At 72.9% G+C, this 23,230-nt stretch overlaps 2 protein-coding genes across 2 annotated transcripts; one reads left to right on the top strand and one right to left on the bottom strand.

Annotated features, from left to right (window-relative positions):
• Positions 1 to 4,183: 4,183 nt before the first annotated feature.
• On the top strand, positions 4,184 to 11,699 carry RBM28 (RNA binding motif protein 28). Its single transcript, XM_075509303.1, has 19 exons — positions 4,184 to 4,347; positions 5,429 to 5,617; positions 5,724 to 5,824; positions 5,964 to 6,039; positions 6,160 to 6,252; positions 6,375 to 6,446; positions 6,579 to 6,759; positions 6,906 to 7,039; positions 7,151 to 7,232; positions 7,392 to 7,501; positions 7,588 to 7,661; positions 7,935 to 8,070; positions 8,167 to 8,231; positions 8,375 to 8,533; positions 9,747 to 9,881; positions 10,343 to 10,417; positions 10,519 to 10,844; positions 11,065 to 11,155; positions 11,494 to 11,699. Exons 1-19 carry the CDS (start codon positions 4,200 to 4,202, stop codon positions 11,614 to 11,616), a joined length of 2,370 nt encoding a protein of 789 aa, XP_075365418.1. The 5' UTR covers positions 4,184 to 4,199; the 3' UTR covers positions 11,617 to 11,699.
• A 2,607-nt stretch (positions 11,700 to 14,306) lies between these two features.
• Positions 14,307 to 17,072, bottom strand: LEP (leptin). The gene is made up of 4 exons (XM_075491496.1): positions 16,999 to 17,072; positions 16,271 to 16,296; positions 15,356 to 15,510; positions 14,307 to 14,681 (listed from the first exon to the last, which is right to left on the bottom strand). Exons 3-4 carry the CDS (start codon positions 15,497 to 15,499, stop codon positions 14,307 to 14,309), a joined length of 519 nt encoding a protein of 172 aa, XP_075347611.1. The 5' UTR covers positions 15,500 to 15,510; positions 16,271 to 16,296; positions 16,999 to 17,072.
• Positions 17,073 to 23,230: the final 6,158 nt, after the last annotated feature.

Genomic DNA, 23,230 nt, shown 5'->3' with positions numbered 1-23,230 from the left:
CCGGGCTCCGCCTGCGGCTCGGGGGGGCCCGATCCCCGGGGGCCCCCCCCGGCCCCCCTCTCCTGGCCCCCCCACTTCGTGGCCCTGCGGACCAGCTGGCCGGTGGCCACCGCCGCCTGGGGGCCGGCCTGGGACGCCCACGTCTACGGGGCCGGCTGCCTCTTCGCCCTGCTGGGACTACTGGGAACGGCGGTGCTGCTGGGGGGCCCCCGCGGCCGCCCCCCCGCCGCCCGGCTCCTGGGGGGGCTGCTGGCGGCGGCGGGGGCCGCCCGCGCCTTCCCCCTCTTCTTCGACGCCTACGAGCGGCGCGGCCGCCTGCCCCCCCCCGCCGCTCGCCTCCTCTTCGAGCTGCCCTTCCCCTGCCTGGGCTGGGGGCTGGCGCTGGCCCTGCGCCTGCTGGGGCCCCCCCCCGGCTGCCGGGCCCCCGCCGTGGCGGCGCTGGGGGGGCTGCACGCCGCCGGGGCGCTGGGGGCCGTGCTGGCGGTGGCGGCGCTGGGGCGGCTGCCGGGGCTGCTGCTGCTGCCGCGGGGGCTCTTCGCCGGGCTGGCGGCCGCCCTGGCCCTGTGGGCGCTGCCCCGCTGCGGGGGGGGGCCCCGGGGGGGCGCCCAGGGCAAGGCGGGGGCCGCGGCGGCCGGGGGGGGGGCGGCGGCGGCGGCGGCGGTGGGGGTGGCGGTGGCGGGGGCCGTGCTGAGCGCGGGGCTGCAGGTCTTCGGGGCGCTGCAGGCGCTGGGCTGGGGGGGCGCGGCCCCCCCGGGCCCCTGGGCGTGGTGGGGGCTGCAGCTGGGCTGTCGCCTGGCCGAGGCCGCCATGGGGCTGCCCCTCGCCGCGCTGGCCTTGGCGGCGGCGCCCCGGCTCCGGCAGCCCCCCCCCGGGCCCGCCGACGGCTGCGCCCCCCGGGCGCGGGGGGAGGCCGAGGCGCTGCCGCTCTGCGGGGGCCCCCCCGAGCCGCCCGAGCCCGACGGGGACCCCACCGCCGGCTACCGGCCCCCCTCGCCCATCGACCTGCGCCGCAGCATCGACGAGGCGCTGGGAGCGCGGCCCGGCATCTTCCGCCACGGCACCGGCGCCGCGGCAGGGATCAGCGTCATCGGCACGCCGGGCGTCGGCCGCACCGGCGCACCCGCGATCGGCACAACCGGCTTGCCGGGGATCGGCACGACCAGCACAGCGGGGCTCGGCACGGCCGCGACACCGGGGCTCGGCACCGCCGGCACGGCAGGGATTAGCGCGACCGCTGCACCAAGTCTCGGCACGACCGGCGCTGGAGGGCTCGGCACCACCAGCGCGCCGGGGCTCACCACAACCAGCGTAGCAGCTCTTGGCACAACCGGCACAGCAGGGATCGGCACAACCGGCCTGCCGGGGCCCGGCACAACCAGCGCATCAGGGCTCGGCACAACCGCTACACCAAGTCTCGGCACAACCGGCGCACCGGATGTCGGCACAACCGGCACAGCAGGTCTCGGCACAACCAGCATACCCGGGCTCGGCACAACCGCTACATCAGGGCTCGGCATCACCAGCACACCGGGGCTCGGCACAACCGCCGCGCCGGGGCTCGGCACAACCGCCACACCAGATCCCGGCACAACCGCCACATCGGATAGCGGCACAACCGCCACACCGGATCCCGGCTCAACCGCCACACCAGATCGCGGCACAACCAGCACACCGGATCCCGGCACAACCAGCACACCGGAGCCCGGCACACCGGGGCTCACCCCCACGGCCCCCCCGGTGCCCCTGGCCCCACCGGCCCTGCAGCGTGCCGCCTCCTGCGGGGGGGCCTCCGCGGTGTCCCCCGGGGCGCGGGGGCGGCGGGGCGGTGGTGGCCCCTCTCCCCAGGGACCGTCCCCGGGGGGGCCGGCGGCGGTGCCGGACCCCAGCCCCCCGCTGCGGGGTCTCCCCCAGGCGGCCCCCGCCCTGCGGCCCTCCCGGAGCTGGGGGGGGGGCAGCCCCCGGCCCCCGCCCGCCCCCCGACCCCAGGGGGGACAGCCCGGGGGGGGGGTCCCTGCTGCCGGGGGGGGCCCCGAGCCCCCCCGTGACCCCGGCGCCGACCGCCGCAGCCTGGGCAGCGACACCGTAGACTTGTAGGGTGCGGGGTGCCCCCCCCCGCCCCCCCCCCCCCCCCCGGCACCCCCCCCGGCTGCTGTGGGGCCAGCACCGTCCCCGGGGGGCAACGGAGGGAGCCCAGGCTGGTCCCCGTGGCACGCTGCCTGCGGGACCCCCGGCCCCCACCCGGCCAGGGGCCCCCCCCCGCAAACGGTGATGCCCAGGAGACCCCCAGGACCCCCAGATGCCTGCCGCACTTTGGAGACCCCCCTGCTGTCCCCAGAGACCCCCAAGTGTGGGTGACAACCTGTGCCCCCCCCCCCCCCCAGGTCCCTGAGACCCCCAAGTACTGGTGACAACCTGGGGACCCCCCCAGCCACCCCCAGGTCCCTGAGACCCCCAAGCATGGGTGACAACCTGGGGACCCCCCCCAGTCCCTGAGACCCCCAAGTACAGGTGACAATCTGGGGACCCCCCAGGTGCTTCAGCCCCCCAGGTTCCTGAGCCCCCCAAGTACGGGTGACAACCAGGCACTCCCCCAACTGCACCCCAAGACCCTGAGACCCCCAAATACGGGTGACAACCTGGGGAGCCCCCCAGTCCCCGGGACCCCCAAGTACGGGTGACAACCTGGGGACGCCCCCAGCCACCCCCCAAGTCCCTGAGACCCCCAAATACGGGTGACAACCTGGGGACCCCCCCAGTCCCCGGGACCCCCAAGTACGGGTGACAACCTGGGGACCCCCCCAGCCACCCCCCAAGTCCCTGAGACCCCCAAATGCTGGTGACAACCTGGGGCCCCCCCAGGTCCCTGAGCCCCCCCGCTCGCCCCCCTGCCATGCCCTGCAGCCCCCCAGCCCCACGCCAGACCCCGGAGGCACCCCCCAGCCCCCACCGTGCCCCACAGATCCCCTGGCCCCCCGCCATGGCCCGGGGACCCCCCCGGCCCCACACCACATCACTGACACCCCACGTGCCAGAGACCCCCCCCCCCCCAAAAACCCAAGGGACCCCCCCCTCCCTCTGCCAAGGCCCCCACACCCCCAGCGCTGGGGGGCATTGGGGGCTGGGCCCCCCCCCCGGCCCCCCCGTGTACCCCCAATAAAGTGCCACGTGCGAAGGATGCGAGTGTGACCCTGCGGGACCCCCGCGACCCCCCCACACCCTGCCCCGGCCCCACTGTGCCCCACACCTGGGGCACCCCACAGCGAGGAACACCCCCCCCACCTTGCTCCCTGCCCCACGGCCACCAGGAGGGACCCCTGTACCCCACTGCTGCCCCATGGGGACTGGGATGGGACCCCCCAGCCCCCCCCCATGTCCCCACAGCCCATAGGACGGGACCCCCGACCCCCCCTGACCCCACGGCCCCTGGGATGGGACCCCCAAACCCCCCCCAACCCCACAGCCCTATCATGGGGAACCCCAAGCCCCCCTGTCCCCCCACAGCCCTATCATGGGGAACCCCCCCTACGGCTCCTGAGCTGGGACCCCCAAATCCCCCCCCAACCCCACAGCCCTATGATGGGGAACCCCAAGCCCCCCTGTCCCCCACAGCCCTATGATGGGGATCCCCCCCTACGGCCCCTGAGCTGGGACCCCCAAATCCCCCCCCAACCCCACAGCCCCTGAGCTGGGACCCCCAAACCCCCCCAACCCCACAGCCCCTGGAAAGGGACCCCCAAATCCCCCCCCAACCCCACAGCCCTATCACGGGACCCCCAAGCCCCCATGTCCCCCCCCAGCCCCTGAGCTGGGACCCCCAAACCCCCCCAACCCCACAGCCCCTGGAAAGGGACCCCGAAATCCCCCCCCAACCCCACAGCCCCTGGAGTGGGACCCCCAAATCCCCCCCTGTCTCCCCACAGCCCTATGATGGGGATCCCCCCCCCCCCCAGCCCCTGAGCTGGGACCCCCAAATCCCCCCCAACCCCACAACCCTATCATGGGACCCCCAAGCCCCCCTGTCCCCCCACAGCCCTATGATGGGGATCCCCGTCCCCCGTCCCCTGAGCTGGGACCCCCCCCCCCCCCTTCCCCGCAACCCCGCAGTTCCCCGCCACGCCGCCAGGGGTCGCTCTCCCCCACCCCGCCAGGCCCCGCCCCCGCCGCCCTTCCCGGCAGCCCCCGCGCGGCGCGTGCCCAAGATGGCGGCGGCCGGCGGCGGCTCCGGCCCTGCGTCGGGCCGCACCGTGCTGGTGCGGGGCCTGCCCGCCGCCGCCACCGCCGCCGACCTCGAGAGCCTCTTCGGCCGCTTCGGGCCCCTCCGCCGCTGCTTCGTCGTCACCGAAAAGGGTCGGGGGGGCCGGGACGGAACTTGGGGGGGAGCCGAGGGACGAGGCCTGGGGCGGGGGGGTGGGGCCTGGGGGGGGGGGGGGGCGAGGCCTGCGGGGGTTGAAGGGGCCTGGGGCTGGGGGTGCTTGATGGGGTCTGGGGGGGGCTGAGGGGGCCTGGGGCCGGCGTCTGGGGGGCTGAAGGGGCCAGGGATCGGGGTTTCGGGGCGACTGGGGGGGCTGAAGGGGCTGGGACCGGGGGCTGGGAGGGTCTGGGGGGCTGAGGGGGCCCGGGGCAGGCGTCTGGGGGGCTGAAGGGGCCAGGGATCGGGGGCTGGGAGGGTCTGGGGGGTTGAGGGGGTCTGGGGGGGCTGAAGGGGCCAGGGACCGGGGTTTCGGAGCGACTGGGGGGGGGTGGGGGGGCGAAGGGGCCTGGGACCGGGGTCGGGGTCTGTGTCTGGGGGGGTGAGGCCTGGGGGTGCCAAGGACCGGGATCTGGGGGGGCCTGATGGGATCTGGGGAGCCTGAAGGGGCATGGGACCGGGGTCGGGGTCTGTGTCTGGGGGGGGGCGAGGCCTGGGGGGGGGCCTGGGACCAGGGCCTGGGGGTGCTGGGACCGAGATCGGGTGGGGGGCGAGGCCTGGGACTGGGGTCTGGGGGTGCCTGATGGGGTCTGGGGGGGCCGAAGGGGCCTGGATCGGGGTCTGGGGGGCCAGGGCCTTGCATGGAGGAGGTCTGGGACAGGGGGGAAGGATCGGGGGGGGGGGGGCACCCAGAGCCGTGGCTGGGAAGATTTGGGGTGGGAGTTGGGGGGGACAGGGATGTGTGTGCTGGGAGCAGCCCTGTTTGGGAGCTGGAATTTGGGGGGGTCGGGACCGAGCAGGAGGCTGGGGTGGGGAGTCAGGAGCGGGGTGTTGGGGTGCAGGACGGGGCAGGGGGGAATCAGTTATTTGGGGTGTCGGGGATCGCAAGGGGAGATGGGGGGGCAGAGGTGGGTTTGGGGGGTCGGGGGGACTGTGGGGAGGTTGTGAGGGCTGGGGGAAGGGTCAGGGGGGACCCCTGGGCACTGGGGGGGGGCTCACTGTTCCCCCCACGTCCCCCAGGCACCAAGACCTGCCGCGGCTTCGGCTACGTCACCTTCTCCCTGGCCGAGGACACCCAGCGTGCTCTGCGGGAGGCCACCACCCTCGGTGGCCGCCGGCTCGGCGTCACACCGGCCCGGCAGAGGCCCAGGGAGGGCAGGAAGAAGCCGCAGCGAGAGGAGGAGGGGGAGGAGGAGGAGGCAGCGGCGGGTGAGCTGGGGGTCCTGTCCCCTGCCTGCACTCTCGGCGACCGGCAGCTGCCTGCGGTCGGTCCCCAGGCCGTGCCGTCCCCAAATCCCCGCTCGCTCCGCTGCAGGTGCCCCCGAGGCCGCCGCCGCCGCGGCCCCCCCGAGACCGAAGAAGCCTAGAGCCGCCTCCAGGAAGGCCCGGCTGATCGTCCGCAACCTCAGCTTCAAGGTACTGGGGGTCCGGCCCCGCGCCCTGTCCCCAGCCAGGGCTGGCGTCACCCCGGGGGACGCAGGGAGGGACCCCCACGTCCCTGCCACCTCCTGGGGTCCCCCCAGCCCCTTCCCTCACCGGGCCGGTCTCTCCCCAGTGCTCCGAGGACGACCTGAAATCTCTTTTCTCGCCCTTCGGCACCGTGCTGGAGGTGAACATCCCCAGGAAACCAGGTGAGCCCCCCCCCCGCCCCTTGCCGGGACCGTTTTTGGGGTGGTGGCCCCCCCCGATTCTGGCAGGTTGGCCCTGCCCGTGCCGGCGGGTGCGGAGCAGCTCTCCCGGTTTTTTTGTAGACGGGAAGATGCGGGGATTCGCCTTCGTGCAGTTGAGGAACGTGCCGGAAGCGGCCAAAGCGCTGCGGGGGATGAACATGAGGGAGATCAAAGGTCTGGCCGGGCTTCTCCCCCTTCCCCTGCCGCAGGGGGGGCTCTGTGGGGCGGCCCCCCTGCCTCGGGGAAGGGGGGGGGACACGCTGACGCCGTGCCCCCGTGTCCCTTTGCCTCCCCAGGGCGGCCGGTGGCGGTGGACTGGGCGGTGGCCAAGGACAAGTACCGGGCGACGCAGGGTGGCCAGCCCGACGGTGAGGGTCCCGGCCCCGGGCTCTGGGCCTGCCTGGGTGCCCCCCGCTGCGGCGTGGGGGGGGGATGGGACACGGGGTCACCGGGAGGGACTGTCCCCTCTTGTCACCGTCTGTCTTCGTTCCACCCCGCAGAGAGCAAGGAGGAGAAACCTGGGGAGGGCCAAGAGCAAAGTCTGGGTGATGGTAAAAAAGAGGAGAAGGAGGAAGAGGAAGCGGAGGAAGAAGAAGAAGAGGAAGAGGAGGAGGAAGAGAATGAAAAAGCAGCCGGAAGGATGAAGCAGGTCAAGTTCTCCTCATCGTCGGCGCGAGGCCGGTGAGCGAGGGAAGGGGTTGTGCCGACCGGGGAGGGATGGGGCTGATCCTGGGGGGCCTCGGCCTTGTTCTGGGGTGCAGACCCCCCCCCGTGGGGCTGTGGGACCGAGCCCTGGGCTTGTCCCCCTGTGGGACCCCCGCACGCAGGCCTGGGAAGGGGACGGCAGCCGCTGACGGCAGCGAGGAGGAAGATGAGGAGGAAGACGACGGCGAAGCAGCCGGCGAGGATGATGGCGAGGAGGAGGAGGGCTCCGACGAGGAAGACGAAGAGGAGGAGGAAGGTCTGTTCTGCCCTGGCTGGAGGAGGCTGGCAGGGGGGGCTTCCCTGGCATCGGGGGGGCCGCTGCGGTGCGGCCGCTGGGCACCGACTGCCGGATGCTCTGCGATTCCAGGGGGGGACGCGCCCAAGAAGCAGCAGGGGAGGGGGCGGCAGCCCCCCTCGGATGTGGGCGAGGGCAGGACCGTCTTCATCCGGTGAGTGCCGGGCCGAGGGCTGGCACGGGGCTGGTCTTTTGGGGGGCAGAGCGGGGGTGTCCCCCCTCTGCTGTGGTGGTGGATCTGGGGCGGGGGGGGGGCTGCGTGCTGCGGCCGCCCCCAACGGCGCCGTGTGTCCGTCCCCCCCCTCGATGTCAGGAATCTCTCCTTCGATACGGAGGAGGAGGCGCTGGGGGAGATGCTGCAGCAATTCGGGGAGCTCAAGTACGTCCGTGTCGTCCTGCACCCCGACACGGAGCACTCCAAAGGTAACCGGTCATGGGGGGGGGGGGGGATGACACACGACACCCCCCCCCCCCCCCCGTCCCCTCACCGAGCCCTTCGCCGTCCCCAGGCTGTGCCTTTGCCCAGTTCCTGACACAAGAAGCCGCCCAGAAATGTCTCCAGGCTGCCCAGGAGGAGAGCGAGGTGAGCGGGGAGACGAGGGACCCCCCACCCGGGGGCGTGGGGAGACGAGGGACCCCCCCCCGGGGGCAACGAGGGACCCCCCCCGGGGGCTTGGGGACAGCACCAGCCCGCCCTCCCTCCCCCCTCAAGTTTGGGGGATGCCACTGGGGTCGTCCCCCTCTCTCCGGGGTCGTCCCAGCCCCTGGGGACCCCCAGCCCAGCTCCGTGCGGGGTCCCGGCTGCCCCCCACGCCCCCCGGCTGTGCCCCCCACCCCCGGCTGTGCCCCCTCGCAGGGTGGGGGGCTGCGGCTGGACGGGCGGCTGCTCCGCATCGACCCGGCCGTCAGCCGGGAGGAAGCCCGGAAACTCCGTGGGCAGAAGGTGAAGAAGCCGACGGGCACCCGAAATCTTTACCTGGCTCGCGAAGGATGTGAGTAACCGGCCCTGGGGGAGGGGTGGGGTGGTCCCGGGTACCCCCTCCTCACCCCCCAACACCCCCTCCTCATCCTCCTCACCCTCCTCGCAGTGATCCGGGCCGGGACGAAGGCCGCGGAGGGCGTGAGCGATGCCGACATGGCCAAGCGAGCACGGGTAAGCGAGCGGACCCCGGGGCGGGGGGAACGTGACAACGTGGGGACAGCGCTTGTCGTCGTGTGTGTGTGTGTGTGTGTGTGTGTGTGTGTCCCGCCTTTTAGGGGGGCACAGCCCCCCCTTTACACCCCCATTTCTCCCAGTTTGAGGAGCTCAAGTACCAGAAGCTGCGGGACCAGAACATCTTCGTCTCCCGCACCCGGCTTTGCGTCCACAACCTGCCCAAGGCCGTGGACAGCGCCCGGCTGCGGCGCCTGCTGCTGCAGGGGGCCGGCGGGGGCAAGGCTGTGCGCATCAAGGAGGTGGGTGTGTCCCCCCCTCCGTGGGTGTCCCCCCCTCCGTGTCCCCCCCTGCTCTGTGTCCCCCCTGGGGTGGGTTTGGGGGTGACTAGGGGTCCAGAGGAGGTGGGTGTCCCCCTCTGTGTCTGCCTCGTGTCGCCTCTGGGATGGGTTTTGGGGTGGCCGGGGGTACAGAGGAGGGGGGTGTCACTGTGTCCCCGTCTCCGTGTCGTGTGTGTGTCCCCCCCCCCCCCCAGTGTCCCCTGGGCTCTGTGTCCCCCCTGGGGTGGGTTTGGGGGTGACTAGGGGTGCAGAGAGGATGGGTGTCCCCCTCTGTGTCTGCCTCGTGTCACCTCTGGGATGGGTTTTGGGGTGGCCGGGGGTACAGAGGAGGTGGGTGTCGTCCCCCCCAGTGTCCCCTGGGCTCCGTGTCCCCTCTGGGGGGGGTTTGGGGGCGACTAGGGGTGCAGAGGGGATGGGTGTCCTCCTCATGTCCCCCCATGTCCCCTCTTGGGTGGGTTTTGGGGTGGGCAGGGATACAGAGGAGGTGGGTGTCCCCCTCTGTGTGTCCCCCCCCCAGTGTCCCCTGGGCTCTGTGTCCCCTCTGGGGTGGGTTTTGGGGTGGCTGGGGGTGCCGAGGAGGTGGGTGTCCCCCTCTGTGTCCCCCCACTGTCCCCCTGTGCCCCTTCTGGGGAGGGTTTAGCAGTGACTGGGGGTGCAGAGGAGGTGGGTGTCCCCCCTCTGTGTCCCCCCCCGTTGTCCCCCTGGGCTCTGTGTCCCCTCTGGGGGGGGTTTGGGGGTGGCTGGGGCTGCAGAGGGGGTGGGTGCTCCCCTCTTGTCCCCCTCTTGTCCCCCCATGTTCTCTTTGGGGTGGGTTTTGGGGTACAGAGGAGGTGGGTGTCCCTGTCTGTGTCCCCCCCAGTGTCCCCTGTGCTCTGTGTCCCCTCCGGGCTGGGTTTGGGGGTGCAGAGGAGCTGGGTGTCCCAGTCTGTGTCCCCCCACTGTCCCTGTGTCCCCTCTGGGGAGGATTTGGGGGTGGCGAGGGGTGCAGAGGAGGTGGGTGTCCCTGTCTGTGTCCCCCCCCAGCGTCCCCCCATGCTCTGTGTCCCCTCTGGGCTGGCTTTTGGGGTGCAGAGGAGGGGGGTGTCCCACAGCGAGGTGGACCTGCGGCTCTCGGCGCTGGCGGGGGGTCCCGGCACAGATTGGCGAGCCGGTGTCCCCCCCCACCCCCCCTCAGTGCCGGGTGATGCGGGAGCTGCGGGGGAAGGGGCAGTCCCTGGGGTACGCCTTCGTGGAATTCGGGGAGCACGAGCAGGCGCTGGCCGCCCTGCGCAGCTTCAACAACAACCCCCACCTCTTCGGGGCCCAGAAGGTGGGTGCCCCCCCCGGGGTGCTGCAGGGGGTCTACCGTGTCCCCCTCTTTCCGTGTCCCCCTCTTTCCATGTCTTCCCTGTCACCCACGACCCTGTTGTGTGGGAACTCCCCAGCCCCCCCCCCAAAACCCTACCCCTTACCCCCCCTGGCCCTCACGGGGTCTTTTCCATCACCCCCCCTGCACCCTTACCCCCCATCCTTAGGGGTCCCCCACTACCTTGGGATCCTGGGGGTGCTCCTGGTGGTTCTTGGGGGGCTGCCCCCCACCTCCTGCTTCCCCCCCCCAAAACCCTACCCCTTACCCCCCCTGGCCCTCATGGGGTCTTTCCCATCACCCCCCCTGCACCCTTACCCCCCCCCCTCCTTAGGGGTCCCCCACTACCTCGGGGTCTGGGGGTGCTCCTGGTGGTTCTTGGGGGGCTGCCCCCCACCTCCTGCTCTTTCCCCCCCCCCCCGCAGCGGCCCATCGTGGAGTTCTCGCTGGAGGATCGGCGGAAGCTGAAGCTGAAGGAGCAGCGAGCCCAGCGCAGCCTGGTAGGAGACCCCCCGCACCCCCTCGTGTCCCCCCACACCCCCTCGTGTCCCCCCCCGCTCCCCGGGGTCCCTCCCGGCGCTGACCCCGGTGTCGGGCACAGCTCAAGCTGAAAACGAAGCCGGCGGAGAAGGAGCCGGATGCTGCCGGGGCCCCCCAGCCCGCGGGACCCCCTAAAAAGCACGGAGGAAGGAAGCAGCCCCTCTCCAAGGGGTCTGAGGGCTCCCCTCACCCCAGGGGACCGCCGGGGGGGGGGCAGGAGGCTGCCCCGGCCCCCCCAAAACGCCCGGCCCCCCCGGGACGCCCGCCTGCCGCCGTGCCCTGGTCCGGTTTCCGCACGGAGGAGCGGGTGGAGCGGGTGGAGCTGCCGGACGGCACCACCAGGAAGAAGGTGCTGGCGTTGCCGTCGCACCGCGGGCCCAAAATCAGGTATGGGGGGGCTGGGGGGCACTCCCTTCTTCTCCCCCCACCCTCGGCATCCCTCCCCCTCGGCGTGGGGCGTCTCTGGCTTCTCCCTTCCCCTCCCTGGGGGCCGTGGGTGCCGACAGGCGGCTCTGTGCGGCCCCTCCGTGGGTGAATCTGGGGGGGGGGGGGGTACCCATGGGTGTACCCGGCACCCATGGGTGCCCCTCTGCTCTCCCCCACCCAGGAAGCGTGACAAGGGGAAGGTGAAGCCCCTCCCCACCAAGCAGCCCAAAGCCCAGCGACGGAAGGAGAAGCGCAAGGTGACCCCCACCCAGGTAGGGATGGGGGGGCTCACTTCCCCCCCCCCCCCCCATATCCTGGGGTCAAATCCCTCTAATTAAGGGGTGCAAGGGGGGGGCTCACCCATTTCCCTCCCCCATATCTTGGGGTCAAATCCCTCTAATTATGGGGTGCGGGGGGGGAGGGGGCTCACCCATTCCCCCCCCCATATCCTGGGGTGAAATCCCTCTAATTACAGGGTGCAAGGGGGGGGGCTGTGGGGTTGTTCGTCCTCCCCCGACCCTGGGCCCCCCCTGTTTCTCGCCCCATGGTGCTCTGGGGGGTCCGGGGACCCCCATCTTCCCTCCCCCATCTCTGCCCGCAGGCCCGGCAGCAGCAGCAGCGGGGGGCCGGGGGGGCCGAGGCCCGGTTCAGTGAGCTGGTGGAGCGGTACAAGAGGAAGATCCTGGGCAGCGACCCCCCCGCGCCCAAAAGGAGCAAGTGGTTCGAGAGCTGAGACCCCCACCCATGGGTGCTGTTTGGGTCGGAGGGGGGGGGCCTCAAATCCCCTCGGGGGGTTGGGGTGCTGCCCCACGGGGGGAGACCACCCCCCCCCCCCGGGGTCTCTGCTTCAGCCCCGGGGAGCTGCTGGGGGGGAAGGGGTCTCCCCTTGCGTCCGTGTGTGTCCCCCCCAAGGTTTTGGGGGTGCCCCCATCCCTCCTCCTCTCCCAGGGGTCTCGCGTGGTTTGGGACCCTCTGGGGCAGGGCTGGAGGGAGGGGCAGGCCCCCCCCCGGCACCCCCCAGCACCCCCCAACCTTGTCGGCGACAGGGTGCTGTAAAAATAGAGAATTATATTTTAATTAAAAGCTTTTTTGAAGGAAGAATCTTCCTCTCCGCATCACCCACAGCTCCGGGGCCCCCCCACCCCCCACCCCTGGGGGTCACAGTCCCCTGGGGTGCTGTGGGGCAGCAGCCCCATGGTCTGGGGGGGGGGGGGGGGGATGGGGTTGGGGGGCAGAAGGGGAGGATGGGGGGTCTGGGGGTGCCCCCAGGGAGGGTGCTCTGGTCCCTGGGGGGTGGGGGGAGCAGTGTTTGGGGTGCCCCTGGGGCGGGGGAAAGGGGGTGCCCCATGGTTTAAGGTTGTTCCAGTGGGGTGGGGGTCCCAGCTTGGGGGGGGGGGGGGGCACCCCCATGGAGCTGACGCTGGGCCCGTGGGGTCGGGGTCCCGTGGGTCGGCCCCACGGCGGGTGCCCATGCCGCCCGGCACACGGTTTGGTGGGGGGGGGGCCAGCGGGGTCCCGGCTGAGTCAGCGGCCACCGCGGCCGTGCCGGGGCTCGGGGCCAGGCCGGCCTCACCTGGCCCGTGGCACCGCGGCGTGAGCGACGTGCGCCCGCGCCACGGGGACCCCCCCCTGAGCTGGGGTGTCCCCCCTCCGTGGGGCTGGGAGAGCGGGAGTGGGGACAAGGGACAGCAGAACCGGGGGGGGGACGCGGGCAGGGCCAGGCCAGGCACGGCTCTGCGTGGGGACACGCAGTGACACACAGGGACACACGCGTGTGCAGGGCCACGTGTGACCCTGTGCCCAGGGGGCAGCGAGTGTGCTCTGTGCTCTGTCACCTCCCTGTCACCTCCCTGTCCCCCCTCCTGTGCCAAGCCATGTCCCCTTCCCTGTCCCCCCCATCCCTTCCCTGTCCTCCCCATCCCTTCCCTGTCCTCCCTCCTGTGCCATCCCCTGTCCCCCGTCCCCCATCCCTGTCCCCTTCCTGTCCCCCGTCCTGTGCCAACCCATGTCCCCTTCCCTGTCCCCCCTCCTGTGCCATCCCCTGTCCCCCATCCCTGTCCCCCTTCTGTCCCCCCATCCCTTCCCTTGTCCCCCTTCCTGTGCCATCCCCTGTCCCAGTCCCCTGTCACCCCCCTCCCTGTCCCCTCCCTGTCCCCCTTATCCCTTCCCTGTCCCCCCTCCTGTGCCATCCCCTGTCCCCATCCCTGTCCCCTCCCTGTCCCCCCCATCCCTTCCCTTGTCCCCCTTCCTGTGCCAACCCCTGTCCCAGTCCCCTGTCACCCCCCTCCCTGTCCCCTCCCTGTCCCCCCATCCCTTCCCTGTCCCCATCCCTGTCCCCTCCCTGTCCCCCCCTCTCTTCCCTTGTCCCCCCATCCCTGTCCCCCTTCCTGTGCCAACCCATGTCCCCGTCCCCTGGCACCCTGTCCCCTGGGTCCCCCTCCTTGTCCCCATCCCTGCCCCCCCCCCGCCCTGTGCTGGGGGGTGGCTGCCACCCCTCCGGCCATCGGGGACCCCCCCCCACCCCACAGCTCTGCCAGACCCAGGGACCCCACAGGGCTGGGGGACCCCGAGCCCTCCTCCCCGCCGCGTGTCCCCGTGTCCCCCCGTCTGTCCCCCGTGTCACCCCCGGCAGCTTTGGTGCTGGGGTCACACCAGGCCGGGGGGGGCCGAGCCCAAAAGCCGCCAACCGGCCGGTAAACCACGGCGGGGACGCCGGGGCCTGAGTCAGCCGGTGCCACGTCCTCGCACGCTCCCGTGTCCCCAGGGTCCCTCGTCCCCAGCCACCGGCCTTGGGGATGATGCCGCCAACCCTCTTTTGGGGGTCCCTGGGGCATCGCCGCGGTTTGGGGGGACGCACCCCCCATCCCCGTGGCCGTGCCGTGGCCCGGCGATGCCGCCGGCTCCTGGGGAGCTGGGGCAGCCGCGCTCCCCCCAGAAGTTACATTTAGGGTTTGATTTGTCCCTCCCTGCCCCGGCGCGGCCCTGGGGACACCGGCCGGACCCCCCCCCCGCACCCCCACCACCCCCCCCCCCCGGAGCCCCGGCGCGGCCCCGGGGACCCCGGCGGTGGTGACACCGGCACCGCGGTGCTGAGCCGGGGTCATCGGAGACGTGAGAGGGGGCTGCTGGAAAACTGGCTTTATTTTAAATTAACGTGGGAGAAATAAATACAAATACTGAATAATAATAATAATAACAATAATAATAACAATAATAATAGTAATAATAATAATAAATAACAATAATAATAGCAGTAGTAGTAGAAAAAGGGGAAAGCCCGAGGCTGGAGTTCTCTCCGGTGCCGGTTTGCCGGGCTGGCCGTGCCGGTGGCGGGGGCCAGCCGCGACCCCGGGAGGGGGGCTCAGCCCGGGGTCCCCCCTCAGCCCGGGGTCCCCCCTCGGGGCCGGGGTCCCCAGGGCGTCCCTAGCAGGCGGGGAGGCCGTCGAGGCGCGCGGTGATGCCGTCCAGGCAGACGCGAAGCCGCGCCAGGGCCAGCCCGGCAGCGGTGTGGGGTGCCTCGGCCAACGGGTCGGGCAGGCCGGGGGGTCCCGGGGGTCCCGGGGGGCTGCGGGGGGGGGAGGGGGGCGGGCAACCCAGGTGGGCGGCCAGGGCGGCCAGGAGGCTGCGGAGGTTCTCCATGTCGTTGGCGATCTGGGCCAGCGGCAGGTTGCCCGCGGCCAGGCTGGCCAGCAGGCGCTGGAAGAGCTGGAGGCGGTGGTCCATGGCCCCCAGCCCCTCGGGAGCCCCCTCCCCCGGGATCGCCTCCAGCCCGCTGATCTTCAGGCTGAGGGGGAAGAGCTGGGTGGGGGGGGGGGGGTGTCAGGGCAGGGGTCCTGCCCCACTGCCACGGGCGACCCTCCCCGGGACCCCCCAGCTGGGGCACGGAGCCCCCCCCTCAGCGTCCCTCCTGGGGACCCCCAATCTGGGGTACAGGACCCCCCCCCCAGCCACACACATCCCTCCCTGGGGACCCCCCCTCAATCTGGGGTACAGGACCCCCCCCCCAGCCACACACATCCCTCCCTGGGGACCCTCCTCAATCTGGGGTACAGGACCCCCCCCAGCCATGCACGTCCCTCCTGGGGACCCCCCTCAATCTGGGGTACAGGACCCCCCCCCCCAGCCACGCACATCCCTCCCTGGGGACCCCCCCTCAATCTGGGGTACAGGACCCCCCCCCCCAGCCACGCACATCCCTCCCTGGGGACCCCCCCTCAATCTGGGGTACAGGACCCCCCCCAGCCACACACGTCCCTCCTGGGGACCCCCCTCAATCTGAGGTACAGATCCCCCCCCCCCTCCCCGTGCTGGCTGCCCCCCCCGCCCCCCCCTCCCCCCCCCAGCCCCCTCCTCCCTTGGGTGACACAGGGCCCTGGCACCACGCCGCACCCTTCGGGGTGTCCCTGGGGGGGGGGGGGGGGGACAGGGACCCCCCCCGAGCCCCCCCCGAGCCCCCCCGGGCCGGGCCTTGCCTGCAGCTGCTGGATGCGGGCGCTGAGGGTGCGGGTGAGGTTCCTGGTGTCCGCCTGGACCTTCTCCAGCCGGACTGGCCGGCCACCGGCCAGCGGGAGCCACAGCCAGAGGACACCCCAGAGGGCCACGCCGGGCCACCGCATCCTGCCGGGCTCTGCGGTGGGTGGCACGGAGGGGTGGGGGGGGGGGTGTCAGGTGCCACGGAGGGCCCGCCGCACCCCAAAAATGTCCCCTTGAGAGGGGCCACACAGGGATGCCCTGACCCCTTGCTGGGGGGGACGCGTGCCATCCCCGTGGGGACGTGGTGGGGTGTCACAGGGAGGGGACACGCTGCCGAGATGGGGGTCCCCAAGCCTTGTGTCCCCCCCCCGCCCCGCGGCGCTCCCCAGGAGATGGGAGCGGGCGGAGGGGTGCGGTGACATGACCAGGGACAGGAGGGAAGCGGTGTCGGTAGCATGCGGACGGCCACGTCCCCAGCCGTGTGCCAGCCCGGGGATGGGTCCTCGTCACCGTGCCACCGCGCCCCCGCCGCCTCGCCGGCACGTGCCAGCGCGGCCGTGCCCTGCCACCTTCCCGGAGCTGCCCTTTCGCAAGCGCTGTCCCAGCCACCCACGGCCCAAGGTCCCCGGCTGTGCCCAGCCGTGACCGTGACCACGCAGGCCTGCCTGCCACCGGAGCCTTGGTGACAATGTGGCCGGGGGACACTGCTCTGAGGGGGGGGGTGTCCTCTCCCTGGGGAGCCCCGTCCTCTGTGGGCAGGATGAGGCCAAGAGAGGAGCGTGGGCAGTGGATGGACGCCGGGGTGGCACATCCCCCTGTCACCCGCTGCCTGGGGATGGGGACAGGGGACACACGGGGACAGGGGGGACACGGGGACAGGGGGGACACGGAGCGGCTCCCGCCCCGGTACTCACCAGAGTCTCGCACCCCCTCACTGAGCCTGGAACAAGAGAGCCGGTGACGGGGGGGACGCAGGGACCTCTGCCAGGACCCCCCCGGTGTCACCACCCTGCCACCGCCAGCTCCCCAGCGCGGGGGGCTGGCACACGTCCCTGGGGACAGGGTGCAGAGGAGGGGGGACGGGGACATCCCGTCCCCGAGGGGCTGAGCCGAGAGGAGGCGGCTGGTGCCAGGTTCAACCCGCCGCCCGCCCGCCCACCCCCCCCGGGGTAAGGGGGGGCCCCGACCCCCTTGGGGGGCTGCGGTCCCCGGCCAGGCCCAGGACGGTGTCCCTGCATGTCCCCTGGGGTCACAGGGGGGGGACTGGGGTCCCTTGGGGACTCAGGGGCCCCTTGGGGCGGTGCAGCCCTGGTCCCCCTTGCCAGCAGGTTGGGGAGCTGGGGTGGGGGGGGGGTGTCCCACAGTGGGGGTGTCCTGGGGTGGGGGTGTCCCTGGGGAAGGGGTGTCACTGAGGAAGGGGTGTCCCCAGAGAACGGGGGTCCCTGGGGCAGGGGTGTCCCATGGTGGGGGTGTCCTGGGGCAGGGGTGTCCCCAGAGAATGGGGGTCCCTGGGGAAGGGGGTCCCTGGGGAAGGGGGATCCTGGGGAAGGGGGGTCCTGGGGAAGGGGGGGTCCCTGGGGAAGGGGGGGTCCCTGGGGAAGGGGGGGTCCCATGGCGGGGGGCGGGGGGGTCTCCCGCTTACCTGGGCCGCCCCGTGGGTCCCGTCCCGTCGCGGCGGTGGCTCCATGCCCCGCGGCCCCCCCCTATATAGCGGAGCGGGGCCGTTGCACAACGGCGCTCCCCGCCCCCGCCCGCCGCTCCCCGCCCGCCCCCGGCCCCACGGCGGCCCGGCTGCCCGGCCCGAGCACGGGGGGCCCGGGATGCGCCGAGCGGGGGGGCCCGGGGCAGAAGAAGCACGGGGGGGGGTCCCGGGGATGCAGCGGGCACGGGGGATCTGGGGACACTCGGCCCACGGCGGTGGGGGGGGTCCCGGGGATGCAGCGGGCACGGGGGGGGGACACCCGCGGCACAATGAGCACGGGGGTCCGGGGACACACGGAGCACGGGGGGGGGGGGCGCGGGGGGGGGGCGGGGGATGCACCGAGCGTGGCGGGGGGGTCCCGGGGACACACGGGGCACGGGGGGGGAGGAGGGGGGGTCCCGGGGATGCATTGAGCGGGGGAGGGGGGAAATCCCGGGGCACGGGGCCCACGGGGGTCCCGGGGAGCACGGGGGGGGTCCTGGGGATGCACTGAGCGGGGGAGGGGGGGGAATCCCCGGGCACGGGGCCCACGGGGGGGGTCCCGGAGCACACAGAGCAGGGGGGGCCCGGGGATGCACCGAGCAACGGGGGGACACGGGGGGGGGGGGTGGTCCCCGAGGGGACGAGCTGCACCGGGGGGGGGGCACAGCCCGGGGATCCCCAAGAGCCTGGGGCACCCACACACCCAGACGGCCGTGCAGAGGCACCCAGCCCCACAGCGTGCCCCACGGCCTGCCCCACAGCCCGCAGACGTGCCCAGGCGGAGCAGCAGCCCCCGCCCGTCTGCGGGGTGACACATCCGCGCACACCCGCGCCGTGCACACACGCACACGCACCCGCCGGGCCGGGTGCTCCCCAGGGAAAGGGGGGTGCCCCCCCCCCCCCACCCCCCCGTGTCCCTCCTGAGCTGCCCCTTTTGCAACCCAATCTGCCCCCGATTGCCCAAGCTGGGGGGGGGGGGGGGGGGGGGCGCAAAATGGGGTGGGGGAGGTCGGGGACACCCCCCCCCCAGGCTGGGGACAGCTGCCACCCTCAGCACCCCGAGCCCCTGGGGGGTGGTGAGGCACCGGGGGGGGTGGGGTAGGACCCCTGCAACCCCCCCCCACCTTGCACCCCACGGGCTGGGCTGGCGGGCCCATGCAGGGCTTTGGGGGGTGCCCCCCCCACTGCGGGGGTGCCCGGGCACAGGCTGCAGGCCCCGGCACGCACACCCGCGGGCACACGCAGGCAGGGCAGCGGGCGGGCGTGCGTGCGGCCGTGCACACACACGCACCCACCCCAGGGCCGCACGCGTGGCCCTGCCCCAGCAGGGCTGGGTGCTGCACCCACACCGGGCACACGCACCCCGGGTGGGGGGGGGTCACGGGGGTCCCACCGGGGGGGGGGGGGAGGTGGGGGTCACCCCTGAGGCGGTGGCACCGTCGGAGGGGGTGAGGGGCGCACGCCCGGGGTGGCACACGTGAGCGTGCACAACCCCTGAGCGTGCACGCACGCACGCACGCGCGTCCCCAGCACGTGCACCCGGGTGCGCGCACATCGGGGTGCCCACACACAGCGGGGTGCCCACACACCCGGGCACACGCCCACCTGGCACAGGCACATCTGGGCACAGACGGAGCTGGGCACAAGCACATCTGGGCACACGCACATCCGGGCTCAAACACATCTGGGCACAGACGGAGCTGGGCACAAGCACATCTGGGCACACGCACATCCGGGCACAAGCACATCTGGGCACAAGCACATTTGGGCACACGCACACTTGGGCACAAACACATCTGGGCACAAGCACATCTGGGCACAAACACATCTGGGCACAGGCGGAGCTGGGCTCTGTCCCTGGGCACGCTTGGGCACACTCACGCACACGTCTGGGCACGTACGGACCTGGCCACGGGCACACGCGGGCTGGCCCAGTGTCCCCAGGGGGGTGTCCCCAGGGGGGTGTCCCCGGGGGGGGGTGTCTGTCCCCAGAGCCAGCAGAGGAGCTGTGGGCTCCGGCAGCGGGTCAAGGCCGGGGGTGCTGGGCAGTGCCACCCCTCCAGCTCCCAGCACCCCTCTGCACCCAGCGCAGAGCCCCCCCCCAGGGCTGGGACCCCTCCCCCCGGGGGTGTCCATCCCTGGGGACCTGCTGCAGCTTTGGGGGGGGGTGACAGGGCCACCAGGACCTGGGCAGACGGTCCCCTGCCCGTGGCAGGCCGCCGTGCCCCACGGCAGCTCTGCTCGCCCGGGGGGTGCTGGCGGGTCCCCGGGCTCCGGCCACGGCCACCACCTCCCTGTGCCTCGGTGGCCCGTCCCCTGCGGCCACACCAGGGACAGAGACGGTGACAAACTGCCCAGGGCCAGGATTGTCACCCCCGAGCCCGGTTGTCACCGTGATGTGGACAGGCTGGACCCAGGGGTCGGGAACCCCCCCCGGAGCTGCTGCTCCCACTGCTGGGGGTCCCACGGTGCCAGGAGTGTCCCCCCCTGCGGCAGCCACCCCCAGAAAGGGACACCCCATGTACCCAAAGGCTTGGGGACCCCAGCAAGCTGCTGGGCACCCCAGGACCGGGAGAGGGTGCTCAGCACCCCCCCCCGCCATCCTGCCCCCCAGCTGGGTGTCACTCCCCCCGGGCTGGGGGTCCCCTTCGCTCCGAACCAGATGCCACCGTGGGACATCGTGTGGCCTGTGACAGCGGGGACGCTAACGGGACCCCGCGGTCGTGCGAGGGCAGGGGTCCCCCGCCGCAGCCGGGGCCTTGCCGGGGCTGGGCCAGCTCATGGTGGCTGCGGCGGGACCGATCCTGCTCCGCAGCCGGCCCAGCCTCGGAAAATGCCCGCGGGGCCGTGCTGGTTGGAGTCATCGTCACCGGGAGGGGACGGTCCCCTGGGTGTGCCCCCCATGTGCCCCAGCCCGGTACCGAGCCCGGCACTGAGCCCGCCAGCCGGGCTTGCCCATGCCCTCGCCGGTGACTCATGGCCTGACGTACGTGGTTGCCGGCGCTGCCTGGGCAGGACGTGGCACGAGGAGCCCGGTGCTGCCAAGCCCTGGCCTTCGCCCCCTCCCCAGCCAAGGGGAAACTGAGGCACGGCAGGGGACGCGCCCGAGGCCACGCAGCCGTGCCGTGGAGGGGCAGCCCCGGCTTTGCACCGAAACGGCGGCGAGCCCCGGCGCAGGGATGGGGGTCTGGGCACCCCAGCACAGCCCAGCCCCGTGGGGGGCTCCGGCCCCCAGGCAGCGCGGAGCAGCGGGGTCCCCAGTTGCCCCAGTTTGGGCCCTGGGATGGTGATGGCACTGCGGGTGTTGGGGGGCACGGGGACAGACCGCGGGCAAGGACGCACGGACGGACGCCCTGTCTGCAGGGCTGACCCGGGATGGGGACGGGATGGGGACAGGGGTGGGGATGAGGATGGGGTGGAGGTGGGGATGGGATGGGGACAAGGACAGGGACAGGGACAGCGGGGGGATGGGGATGGGATGGGGATGGGATGGGACAAGGATGGGGACAGGGATAGCGGGGGGATGGGAATGGGATGGGGACAGGGATGGGATGGGGACAGGGATGGGACAAGGATGGGGACAGGGACGGGGACGAGCCCCCCAGCAGCCCGCCTACGAGCTCTGCGGGGACACAGGCTGCCGGCCCCCAACGCCCCCGAGCCCCCCATGTCCCCCTCCGCTGGGGCCACTGTGGCCACGCACCCCAGGACCCCCTCAGCAAGGGGGGGTCCCCCAGAGCCCGCTCCCCTCCGGGGCCACGACCGGGGCCGGATTCATCCCCGGGCCGGGACTCCCAGGGCGGGGGGCAGCGTGCCGGGAGCCGGCAAACCCCATCCCTCGGGACGCTCCGGGGTGCTCCCGCTGCGTGTCCTGTGTCCCCCCCCGTCCCCCCCGGTTATTTTTGGTGCGGAGGAGCCCCGGCTGATTCATGGCTTTCATGGGACGGCCGGAGTTGCCGGCAGCCGGCGGCCGGAGCTGGGCGCTCCCAGGGGAGCCTGCGGCCGGCCCGGATTAGCACCCGCGTTCCTGCGGTCGGGGCCGTCGGGCTCACCCCGCCTGACACCGGCCCCGTTGCGGGGTCCCCGCCGGGCAGGGGGACGTGGGGACAGGGCGCTGTCCCCTATTGCAAAGCCAGGGACGGTGACGAGGGGCAGAGCCCACCCGGGGGGGGGGGCTTCGAACCCAGGGCAAGGGGGGGTCGTGGGGGTCCCCTAAGGGTGTCTCTGCACCCTGGGTGGGTGCTGGGTGCAGCTGGCTGATGTCCCCCGGTGTCCCCAGGGATGCTGGAGCCCCCGGACCCGCAGGGTCCCGTCCCTGGGGGGGCCGCACACGGGGTCAGGCAGGGACACAGCCGGGGCGGCACGGGGGGAGCGGGGCTTTTTTGGGGGGGGGGCAAGGAGCATCCCCCCAGCGTGGGCTGCTGGCGGGTGAGGGGGGCAGGATCCGGCCTGGGGACACGGCCACGAGCAGAGGACGGCCAATGTCCCCATCGCGTGTCCCCGTCACCCTTCCTGGCCGAGCCGGATGGGCGTGGGCGTCCGAGGAGCGCGGCATGTGCCGCAACACCCCGACGCACCGCAGCACCCCCAAAACCGAGCGTGCGGCTCCATGGGTGTCCTCATCGCCCCCCCCCCCCCCCCTTCCCCCCTGGGTGCCCAGCCGGGTGCCGCAGAGGGTCCCCAGGATCGGGTCCCTGCGGTGGGGCTGTCACCGCGCCGGCCGGGAAGGTGCCGGTGGCCGGAGCGCGAGTTGCCCAAGCAGGCCGGACTGGGCAAACATTGACACAGCCCTGCCAGGAAAGGGCAGCGGCGTCACCGGCTGCCGGGCAGCTGCTGGCAGGGCCCCGAGCGGCCGCCCCGGGGACGCCGCTGCCAAACGGGGTCCCCCGCAGCCAGCACGGCTGCCTGGTCACTGTCACCGTGGCCTGTCCCTCCCGGCAGCCAGCAGCGCTCACCTCTCCGGTCCCTGTCACCCGGCAGCCAGCATCGCTCCTGCTCGTGTCCCCATCCCTGTCCCCAAGCCCTGTCCCCCCTGCAGCCAGCATCGCTCCTGTCCCCAAGCCCTGTCCCCAAGCCCTGTCCCCCCGCAGCCAGCATTGCTCCTGTCCCCAAGCCCTGTCCCCAAGCCCTGTCCCCCCGCAGCCAGCATTGCTCCTGTCCCCAAGCCCTGTCCCCAAGCCCTGTCCCCCCCAGCCAGCATTGCTCATGTCCTCAGTCCCTGTCCCCCCCCAGCCAGCATCGCTCCTGCTCGTGTCCCCATCCCTGTCCCCAAGCCCTGTCCCCCCTGCAGCCAGCATCGCTCCTGTCCCCAAGCCCTGTCCCCAAGCCCTGTCCCCCCGCAGCCAGCATTGCTCCTGTCCCCAAGCCCTGTCCCCAAGCCCTGTCCCCCCGCAGCCAGCATTGCTCCTGTCCCCAAGCCCTGTCCCCAAGCCCTGTCCCCAAGCCCTGTCCTCTCACAGCCAGCATCGCTCCTGTCCCCAAGCCCTGTCCCCCCCGCAGCCAGCATCGCTCCTGTCCCCAAGCCCTGTCCCCAAGCCCTGTCCCCAAGCCCTGTCCCCCCACAGCCAGCATCGCTCCTGTCCCCAAGCCCTGTCCCCCCCGCAGCCAGCATCGCTCCTGTCCCCAAGCCCTGTCCCCAAGCCCTGTCCCCCCACAGCCAGCATCGCTCCTGTCCCCAAGCCCTGTCCCCCCCGCAGCCAGCATCGCTCCTGTCCCCAAGCCCTGTCCCCAAGCCCTGTCCCCCCACAGCCAGCATTGCTCCTGTCCCCAAGCCCTGTCCCCAAGCCCTGTCCCCCCACAGCCAGCATCGCTCCTGTCCCCAAGCCCTGTCCCCAAGCCCTGTCCCCCCGCAGCCAGCATTACTCATGTCCCCAAGCCCTGTCCCCAAGCCCTGTCCCCCCACAGCCAGCATCGCTCCTGTCCCCAAGCCCTGTCCCCAAGCCCTGTCCCCCCACAGCCAGCATTGCTCCTGTCCCCAAGCCCTGTCCCCAAGCCCTGTCCCCCCACAGCCAGCATCGCTCCTGTCCCCAAGCCCTGTCCCCCCCGCAGCCAGCATCGCTCCTGTCCCCAAGCCCTGTCCCCAAGCCCTGTCCCCCCACAGCCAGCATCGCTCCTGTCCCCAAGCCCTGTCCCCCCCGCAGCCAGCATGGCTCCTGTCCCCAAGCCCTGTCCCCAAGCCCTGTCCCCCCAC

Source organism: Mycteria americana, chromosome 1 (assembly GCF_035582795.1).
Source record: "Mycteria americana isolate JAX WOST 10 ecotype Jacksonville Zoo and Gardens chromosome 1, USCA_MyAme_1.0, whole genome shotgun sequence".
Classification (NCBI taxonomy): Eukaryota; Metazoa; Chordata; class Aves; order Ciconiiformes; family Ciconiidae; genus Mycteria; species Mycteria americana.
This window is presented reverse-complemented; position numbering and strand designations above follow the sequence as displayed.

What these genes read in the sequence shown, in the direction of transcription:
- LEP (XM_075491496.1), bottom strand. Translation starts at nt 15,499, where the DNA reads ATGCGGTGGCCCGGCGTGGCCCTCTGGGGTGTCCTCTGGCTGTGGCTC. An exon ending in CCCGCATCCAGCAGCTGCAG is followed by an intron (nt 14,682 to 15,355) that starts GCAAGGCCCGGC and finishes CCCCCCACCCAG; the next exon opens with CTCTTCCCCCTCAGCCTGAA.
- RBM28 (XM_075509303.1), top strand. Translation starts at nt 4,200, where the DNA reads ATGGCGGCGGCCGGCGGCGGCTCCGGCCCTGCGTCGGGCCGCACCGTG. An exon ending in CTTCGTCGTCACCGAAAAGG is followed by an intron (nt 4,348 to 5,428) that starts GTCGGGGGGGCC and finishes CACGTCCCCCAG; the next exon opens with GCACCAAGACCTGCCGCGGC. An exon ending in GGAGGAGGAGGCAGCGGCGG is followed by an intron (nt 5,618 to 5,723) that starts GTGAGCTGGGGG and finishes GCTCCGCTGCAG; the next exon opens with GTGCCCCCGAGGCCGCCGCC.